Source organism: Rutidosis leptorrhynchoides, chromosome 1 (assembly GCF_046630445.1).
Source record: "Rutidosis leptorrhynchoides isolate AG116_Rl617_1_P2 chromosome 1, CSIRO_AGI_Rlap_v1, whole genome shotgun sequence".
Taxonomy (NCBI): Eukaryota; Viridiplantae; Streptophyta; class Magnoliopsida; order Asterales; family Asteraceae; genus Rutidosis; species Rutidosis leptorrhynchoides.
The window spans coordinates 66,036,244-66,046,386 of NC_092333.1; the positions used below are offsets into that span (position 1 = coordinate 66,036,244).

Below are 10,143 nucleotides of genomic sequence, written 5' to 3' on the forward strand. Positions count from 1 at the left end.
ATCCATATATATGTCATCATATAGTTTTTACAAGTTTTAACGTTCGTGAATCACCGGTCAACTTGGGTGGTCAATTGTCTATATGAAACATATTTCAATTAATCAAGTCTTAACAAGTTTGATTGCTTAACATGTTGGAAACATTTAATCATGTAAATATCAATCTCAATTAATATATATAAACATGGAAAAGTTCGGGTCACTACATTAACTTGACATGCCAGCCCTAAAACGCTCATGCCCGATTCCCGATGTTCGTAAGCCAATAATATTGTCACATGTGAGCATTGTTGGACCATAAAGTAAAACTCTAGTAGTTGCCTATAAATACACCAGACATTCACTTTCTTATTTTTATACAAACTTTTTCTTAGAGAGTGACACCTCTTAATTGAGACTAGTGTCTCTCGAAAATACTCACGCTCTTTTTACGACTCAATACACAACTCATTCGAGTTCATTATCGAGTCAAACCCTTCACGTATTGACATTGATTGTTAAACCATCCTCGATGATCCAAGTCCGAAATTCAGGTTTGCATGGTTACCTAACAAGAGAGTAAACAGTTAATGATCTAACATTCATCCACCTGTTAGTACTGTATCCAAAATATACTTAATCAATCGTTAAAATTTATGATTTTAAAATTTACATTTTTAAAAAGTATTTTTGATGATAGTTATAAGGATTGTCATTAAAATGCATAAAATTAAACTCCTTAAACATGTAGTTAGAAATTTTTTAAACATGTAGTAAGAAAATTTCTTTTAATTTAAACAATTTAGTAATATTTGTTTGTTTATTTTATTTTATTTAAAAAAAGGGGACTTTCATTTGCTTTTTAGTAATTTTCTCAAAATCATAAATCATCATAAATATGTATAAATCGTAATCGTAAATTATAATAATTCTAAATGTAAAATAAAGATCGTAAAATCAAAAATCAAATCCAAAATCATCATCCAATATCAAATCAAATACAGTATCGTATGAAATACGGAGTATTATCATATGCTAACTCTCAAATCGTCAGAGCTTGCCTGTGAAAGATTTCGAGCTGTTTCTTCTTCTGATTTTGACCGTTATTAACATAGAAGGTTTGTGTCTCGTCCTCAATCTGTTTTGATTTCCATCATTTTATATATTAATTTGTTTATTATCAATATTTGAAGCTTTTTGTTTATTTTAAACATCATAACTGCACTTTATTGTCACTTTTGAGTGTGTAAAATCGTCAGCTTTACAAACCCTAGTTCCTTACATGTGATGATATTAGTGTCTGAAGATTTTAGAATACGTATACGTAATAGGATAGACAGATTGAATTACTTCATATATATATACAGTGGCGGTACCAGTATTCCAAGTCACCGGGGGCAAAAAAAAATTAAAAACCGTGACAATTTTTTGGGCAAAATATGGAGATTTTGGGACAAAAAATGGAGGTTTTTAAGCAAATTAAAGAGGTTTTGGGACAAAATTTTAACATTTGTGGACAAAATTTGAAGGTTTTGGGGTAAAATTTGGAGATTTTTGGGTAAAATTTGGAGATTTTTGGGCAAAATTTAAAGGTTTTGGGGCAAAATATATAGGTTTTGGGGCAAAAAAAAATCCACGGGGGCAAAGTCGAAAAATCCAAAAATTTTACACTGAAAATTGCAAATCCACTGGGGGCGGCTGCCCCCGCCTGTCCCCATTAAAAACCGCCCCTATATATATATATATATATATATATATATATATATATATATATATATATGTGTGTGTGTGTGTGTGTGTGTGAAAGGATCCCTAGAGAACTAGAGTATGTAGAGAACCCATAGAACTCATAGATTGAACTTCAATCTATGTAGAGATTGAGCTTCAATCTATGAAAAAAAATACAATCTGGAAAAAAAAAAACTGCAAAAAAAAAAAAAAACAGCTAATCTGCACAGGAAAAAAAAAAGTTAATCTGCAAAAAAAAAAAAACAAAAAAAAAACTGCAAAAAAACGTCAATCTGCACGCAGATTGACTCAATCTGCACAAAAAAAAAGTCAAATCTGCACAGAAAAAAGTCGATCTGCAAAAAAAAAAAAAAAACGCAGATTGAAAAAAAAAAAAAAAAAACTGGGAAAAATCGTCAATCTGCACGCAGATTGACTCAATCTGCAAAAAAAAAAAAATCTGAACAGAAAAAAAAATCTGCAAAAAAAAATATATATATATATATGTGAATCTGCACGCAGATTTAGTGAATCTGCACGAGTTCCATGAGTTCTCTACTACCATGAGTTCTCCATGGATCCTCACCCTATATATATATATATATATATATATATATATATATATATATATATATATAGCACAGATTTACAGTTTTGATGTCTGCTTTATATCTTCTGAGAATGTGATTGGCTACTCTAGAAGCACTATTCTCTAAATAATGTGTTTATGATTTTTTAATTATTTCATATAAACTATTTCTAGAGTTGTATATATTGAAAGTGTAATAACAGCATTGTTAACTTTCGTAAACGTCTTAAGAATTTTTGATGAGTTGGCAACATTTCTTAGATTGAGAACCAAACTCATAACATAGTAGAAACTGTGTCTTTATATTTAGGGCAAACTCTATAAAATGTGAAGGAAGTACCAAAGTATTTGATATAGGGACTCGAGTTCATTTGCATGTTAAAAGGAGTAAAAGTTTAATTTGCTCAAAATATAGGTAAAATAAAATGAAAAGCTCCATGTAGGCAATTAAATATCTGATTTTTGTGTTACTCTTTTGGTGATATAAAAAAAAAGAACTTGCACTCTTTTCATGAACAAAATTCAACTTATCTTCTTTTTAACGTGTATTAAGGCTGTACGAACTTTCGTTATTGATATCTTACATCTGCCCTTATATTTAGTTTAAAAGATTAATATTTTGGTGTGATATTATGATGTTTAGTTTAACTGACGATTCTGTTTGTTCTATGTTGGTTGCAGACTTACAGCTGTAAATGGGGTTGCCAAAATTTGCACGGCCTAAAGGGGGTCACGAAGAGTTATGTTCTAACCTATACGTAGCTAATTGTGGTCCAGCTGTTGGAATTAGTTTAGAGTCTATTTCATCAGCGTTCAGTTCATATGGAACAGTGAAAGGAGTATATCCTGCTGATGAGAGTGGTTGTCGTGTTATTGTTTCCTACGACAATGAGAGTTCTGCACAAGCAGCACTTGAAGCGTTAGACCGAAAACCATGTTCTGATTTTGGAGGTCGTTCTTTGCATATTCGTTATTCAGTGCAACGACCACTTGGCCAGGTATTACTGATTAGCATAACGTGGTGTTATACTACCTTGATTGTTTATGATACTGTAGTTACTTTATAACTTAAATGTGGGATTTTTTTAGGTAACAGCTACTGATTCAGTTCGTGTATCGTTAGAAGCTTCAGAATTAAATATTCCAGGCATCTATTTGATCCATGACTTTGTTTCAGTTCAAGAGGAACAAGTAAGAGATATATTCTTTGGTTAATATAAGATACTGCATCTGAAAGTTTTCAGCATGCTCTGTATATAAAATAAGAATCATATTGTTGTATACCTTTTTTAAAATAGTAATTTTTATTTTACGTTTTCAGCAACTGCTTGCTGCAGTTGATTCGAGGACTTGGCATAGTCTTGCGAAGAGAAGGGTTCAACACTATGGATACGAGTTCCGCTACGATGTAAGTTATTTATGTGCATTTTAAGTCTGTAATCCCTCACCATTTCATCGTTGTATGTAATATCGTATTATGACATTTGTAGGTCTTGTCTTATGAGATTAAAGTAACTTAATACTTCATAGATTAAATGGACTTAGAATGTTTCTTTTGGTAGTTTTAATAAAAATTAAAGGTCTAGTATATTTCATATGACTTGTTCCATGTTTGTTGGTACAGATAAGAAATGTTAATACACAACACCGACTTGGTGAACTTCCATTATTTGTTAAACATATACTTGAAAAAGTCCCTGCATTTAAGAAGCTTGATGAGGCTGTAGATGTATCATTGGACCAGTTAACGGTAATACTCTCAACTAATAAATACTATAATTTTGCAATCCCTAATCTGTGTTATTTTAAGAAATGAAAAAGGAATCAGCTTTTTCTGTTTTTTTTGGTAATTATTTAAGGTGGTTTATATTATTTTGGTGCAGGTTAATGAATACCCAGCAGGTGTGGGTTTATCCCCACATATAGATACCCATTCAGCATTTGAGGGATCAATTTACAGCCTTTCATTATCAGGGCCTTGCATTATGGAGTTTCGAAGGTACTCGCACACAAATGGTGATAAAGAAGATACAGAAAGTTGTAATAATAGCTCAAGTTTTGTAAGGAAGGCAATTTATCTTCCCCCTCGATCAATGATCTTGCTTTCTGGAGAAGGAAGATATGCATGGCAACATTATATTCCACATCATAAAGTACATCATGCAAGCTTTTAATTATTTTTATGTTTGGAGACTTTTGTGATAAGCTTGTGCTATGTGATGATTTGGTCATTAGATGATCGAATTTATAATCTTTAGATGTGGGAAAACAGCTATGGAGGGAAGGTCAAAAGGGTATCTTTTGAATGTTGTGTCCAAAATATTTTGATCAAATTTCTTACGTAAGAATGTCAGTTACGGTTTGACGTAATAAAATTAGTTTTTAAACATGTTCAAGGAGATTGTATGCATTATAGGTATACCCTTTCACCGACTTTGAAGTCGTTTGACTATTCTGTTATTAAGCTATTTTAGTTGACCCATTATAGATAAACAATAACCCAAGTCTCTCCATGTATAGGTAAATGGGTCTAAATTGTCACCTTTTTATGTTCATATTCTTTCTCAATGGTTGTTATTCACTGACTTTGTTTGGCAGCTTGATGTGGTGAACGACACTGTGATAAGAAGGGGTGCGAGAAGAGTATCGTTCACATTTCGCAAGGTATGTCAGCTGCAAGACAAATGCCCTCAATTTTTTGATATAAAAGATAAATAAAAGATTCTAATCATAATAAGTTGTTTCTGTAGGTCAGAAAAGGACCATGCCAATGCAATTACCCTCAATTTTGTGATTCCCAAATGTTGAACTAAGGACATCAATTTATTCAGAAGGATTCTTCAGGGTAAATGATTATCCGTTTTGAGGTTTGTGCAACACGAGTCTTAATATTTGTACTTGGTTAAGTTCAGATGTTTGTACTTATTGGAGACTGGAGAGTAAGCAGTAGATCTAGGGTTACCAACTGACCAAGATTTTGTAGATAAATTATTGTGGCTCTGAATATGAAGCGAACGTGTCCTGACTTATTTTTGACGCGGTGCAAGGTTGTAACTGAGCCAAATCGGATAATTTGTACTTGATCCGAAATTGATCAAGTGAAAGTTCCGACTTTTACCAAATATAAGCTTTATAACAAGTTGATTTTGATCAATCTTTTTAGCAGAAGTTTTTACATTCATTGTAACGAATGTGCTTGTACTTGATTTTATTAGCATGACATATGTCAAGTTTTTTGTTTATACGTATACGGATATACAGATTCAAACTTTAATCAAATTTCCTTTATCAAACATGCTGTAATCATTCGATCCTTATAAGCTTTGAGTGTTGAAGACGCGATTCCATTTCCGAACCCAAAATATACAGTGCACCCGCCCAAAAAAATTCTTAATTCCAAAGAATTCCTTCCAAAATTTTAGATAACATGTTTTAACAATACATGACAGATGTACATTAAATCATGGTGCGCTAAATAAATGAAATTTTGCAGTGTAAGTTTTACAAAAACCTGATTTGTGCAATTTAAATCATATTTGTACAAAGATTACAAAGAACCATCTAAATTGGAAGATAAGAAAAATCTCTAACGTATACTGTAACAAGTCGAAGATAAGAAAAATCTCTAACGTATACTGTAACAAGTCTTAACAAGTTGTAATGATGCAAATGCGAAGGATTCACGGGAAATATCAGTTAAAAGATACACACACACACACACACAAAAAAAAAAAAAAAAAAAAAAAAAAAAAAAAAAAAAAAAAAAAAATTCAATATGTTTTTATTAAACAAAAATACAAACTACCAACAAGATGCAGATTATCATAATTTAAACATTCTAATCAAGGGTAACATGTTTGCCTCAAATAGCAGGCTTACAAAATAAGTAAAAATAACAACTTCATTTAGCTTTTCGCACCTCCAGAACAGCAACCAACACCATGATGGTGGTGGTGGTGATGATGATGGTGCTGATGTTGATCTTGCTTTCCCTTTAACTGCTTCCTCATATCATATGCATCCTCTCCATCTGCATAATACTTTGCCTCTGTATCATGGATCTTGTATCCTAGTGTCTCCGTGTACAGATGGAATGCTGCACGGTTACTCTTTCTCACGTGCAGAGATACATACTCAGCACTAAATACCTGTTTTTATTATCAAATCAACTAGTTATTACTCGTATTTGGTATACAATAATAAGAACATAGAACTTGTATGAAACACATATATATGTACATTTGAGTAAAGAAACTTTCATGTTTAATAGACAAATACATGTTTATTCTACATTTAAAAACCCTATTAACATTTGATAATGCTATTGCATTGACATGTGAGTTCATGCTATTACAAGAGTTTGTACTCTAAGAGCAAGAACATCTAACTTACTGTGAAAAGTTGAATTAAATCAAAACATACTAGTTAAAAGGACTTATTTTAAACGTTATGTACCTCGTAACAATGATCTTTTCATGCAAACTTTCCATATTAGGTAATTATTTACCATAACATTCAAACAGAAATATCATTAACTATTCTATAAGCTCATAAGAGTTCACAAACTTCAATTGACTTCCAAATCTAATGAATAAAAAAGATTACTCTTCCTTCATATAACCGAACTGAACAACTATACAAAGATCCGTACATATACTTCCTCATACAAACAAAAGACCAAATTGCAACTCTACTACATTTTGTTAAGCACCTACCATCACAAATAATAAAGCATGATCATCTCCACTTTCGCTTGTCATATTATCGTCCACGTCTGTATCATACTTTTTCCTAGTAAAATTATACATGTTTAAACTTGTTTACACTATCAGTCTATCAGCCAGCTAAATACAAAGCATTGAGTGTTTTTACATGTGCCCAACTCTACCCGAAAGCCTAACATATAGTCACATGCATTGTATCTTAAAACTAACTATTAGATGCGTCAAAATATCAGTTACAGCTATTATACACATACATCGCCCAAGTATCCTACATCTTTTGCAAACGTTGCAGTCATAGAACCAAGTCATCTCACATCCCCAGTTTACGATTCATAAGATGCCATAATGTCAAATTCAATCAACGACAAAAATAAACAGTACATTACACGCATTCACAAATTTTTAGCTAATTTCGAGGTAAAAGCGGATAAATTCACTACACTTAACCTAACTAATTACAACTTTAACTTCACATTCCTAACAACTTACAAGTGGTTCTAAATGTATGAAACTTTACACAATAAAAAAACAATACTGCAGGCATCATACCTCAAAAACTTATTATTCTTAATGCACTATGAAATATATAATAACTAAACAGTGAAACCCTAGAAAATTTAACACTTTTACTACAAACCAGCTAAAATTACAATACGAAACAGTAAAAAAAAACAATAAATAACTTTTAGAATTAGATAAGGGACCTGTTCCATAGCGTTTTGAGCAGCAGTCATAAGTTTAGTGGCGAGCCCTAATTTGCGATGTGTACGGAGAACGGCGAGTGACGTAATATGACCGTGACATTCGGTGGTTTCTTCTTCCATTTTAGCAAGAACATAACCGACGATTTTACCACCGTAATCTTCAGCAACGTAAAGAAGGTGGGGCCATGAAAGAATGTGATAAAAATAGTATTTCATTTGGTAATTTTCGGGGAGACAGAATAGATTACAAGCTTGCATTGCAAGCAAATCATCCATTGTTGCTTTACGTATGCACACCATGTTTCCTGATTGATTGTGGAGATTTGGTTTGATTAGGGTTTTTGAGAAAGATGAATAAAGAGGGGTAGAAAATAGAATAGAATATTGAGAAGATACATTTGCGCCTTGGACCCTGTGGATTGCTCAAAAGTGCATGTATTGATCTTAACTTTTTTTTTTCTACATTGTTGGTACCTGTTGTTAAAGATTTGAACCCGCTTGATCCCTCATGCAAACAGCTTTTAAATCTATACATTAGGTCACCCATGTGCATTGCACATGAGGCTATCTTCGTCCATTTCATTAATCAGGGACTTGTGTATCTTTCTGAAAATTTCTTATTCCTCCTGTCTTCTTCCCCAAACAAAAGATACAAAAGGTACTGAAAAAAAAAAAAAAAAAAAAAAAACAACCTAACGATGCACATTGACAAATTGTAGTCTACCTGAATAATAACAAAATGTAGCGACCCCGACAAATCGTCAAATGACGGCGTCATCTACGTATGGTCCCATTACATGGTCGTAAGTCTTTATAACAAAGTTTGACCGAAAAGTATGTCGCATTCATTTCATAAATAAGGGTGTTTCAAAGTTTACAAAAGTAGTTTCCATAACAAGTACATAACAATGTTTAAAGTTTGTATGAAACACGTGCGACACGATTAAAAGTAGTCAAAAAGACGCTCCACGTATGCAAGTATACTCGACATCCAATGCAAGTATCAAAAAGTATGAGCGGAAGCATATATCACCTAAGTTCAAGGACCTGAGAAAAACATAGAGAATCTGTCAACGAAAACGTTGGTGAAATCATAGGTTTAAATAAGTAAGTGAGTAATAGTAAGTTGAACCACAAGATTTGCAACATCGATAAAGCCATAGTACATTCTAAAAGTTAATATTCACGAGCACTCAATTATCAAAGCTTAACATTCCGTCCGTTGAACCCCGTAATAATAGTGTTAGAACATACACTGTTTCCCGAAAATATATTTCACCCGTAGACGGTAGCGAACCGTCCGAAGTGAGGGTTTGTCAAACCCATATGGCCATATAACATAAGTTCTCGCTTACACCCTCTGATGTAACTAATGATAATCGAATTGAGGATTTGTGTTCAAACTCGTATGTAGAATGTTTGTTTTCCCTGTACTTGTGTTCACGTAGTTTAAAAGAACGTTTATGTTTTCTCATCCCAAAAGTAAGTTCAAAAAGAGTAAAAGTGGGACTATGATCTCACCTTGTATGCACGAACCAAAAAGTACTTCGACAAGTAACGTGTGCAAAGAACAATGCTAGTCTTGACCTAAACAAATAGGTTGTATCAATAACGATAGTCACGAAGGGTCAAAGATGTTCAATTAGTCCTATGGCTCGTTACGACTCGATTAATATAGCACGTGGATCAATTTGTCAAGTTTCATGCACGACACAAGTAGTTAAGCATGTTAGAACGATTGTATAATCGTTTGGTTAAGTTTGACTAAAAGTCAAACTTGGTCAAAGTCAAAGTCAAAGTCAACGGGGTCGGGTCGGGTGTCCGATAATTTTCTCATGATGAGAAGTCATATACGAGCATAATAGTCAAGTTTCATGGTAAACGGGGTTATAGTAAAGCGGGAAACATTTTTGTGACATGAAAAACAAAGACAAAATGAGCTGGGCAGTATGCGCGGCGCGCTATGGGTTGCGCGGCGCGCACCCAAGTGTAAATCCTGGTCAGAACTTAACCACGAAGGCAAACATCTGGGATTTCTAATTCTGCGCGGCGCGCCTGGGAAACATGCAGTTTGCAGAAAAATGGTCCAAGTCACGAACCAAAATACAATTTAACACATCTCATGCACCGAAAACACTTAAAACGCATATCATATATCATTAGAAAGGTAATTTGACAAGGAGAATAACTAAACGCATTTACTCAATCAAAACCAAACAAACTCATATCAAAATCACCATTAATGCTCATCATTTATTACTCCAAGTTCATAAATGCCATATTATGATTCGGGAAATTAATGCACATGTGTAATACGCCGTTTTGAAGATAATCAAGCATACAATACAACTAAACGCAAACAAAACAACATGGCAATCATTCAATGCATCTAAGATTCATTTCAAGTTCATCAAACCCT

The 10,143-nt window shown here is 33.1% G+C and overlaps 2 protein-coding genes across 2 annotated transcripts; one reads left to right on the top strand and one right to left on the bottom strand.

Annotated features, from left to right (window-relative positions):
* Positions 1 to 911: 911 nt before the first annotated feature.
* Positions 912 to 5,546, top strand: LOC139861101 (alkylated DNA repair protein ALKBH8 homolog). Its single transcript, XM_071849406.1, has 8 exons — positions 912 to 1,097; positions 2,978 to 3,294; positions 3,386 to 3,487; positions 3,618 to 3,704; positions 3,921 to 4,046; positions 4,180 to 4,449; positions 4,895 to 4,960; positions 5,047 to 5,546. Exons 2-8 carry the CDS (start codon positions 2,992 to 2,994, stop codon positions 5,107 to 5,109), a joined length of 1,017 nt encoding a protein of 338 aa, XP_071705507.1. The 5' UTR covers positions 912 to 1,097; positions 2,978 to 2,991; the 3' UTR covers positions 5,110 to 5,546.
* A 502-nt stretch (positions 5,547 to 6,048) lies between these two features.
* Positions 6,049 to 8,084, bottom strand: LOC139861112 (N-terminal acetyltransferase A complex catalytic subunit NAA10-like). The gene is made up of 2 exons (XM_071849417.1): positions 7,725 to 8,084; positions 6,049 to 6,444 (listed from the first exon to the last, which is right to left on the bottom strand). The coding sequence occupies exons 1-2, from the start codon at positions 8,022 to 8,024 to the stop codon at positions 6,202 to 6,204; spliced, it is 543 nt and encodes a 180-aa protein (XP_071705518.1). The 5' UTR covers positions 8,025 to 8,084; the 3' UTR covers positions 6,049 to 6,201.
* Between the last annotated feature and the right edge of the window lie 2,059 nt (positions 8,085 to 10,143).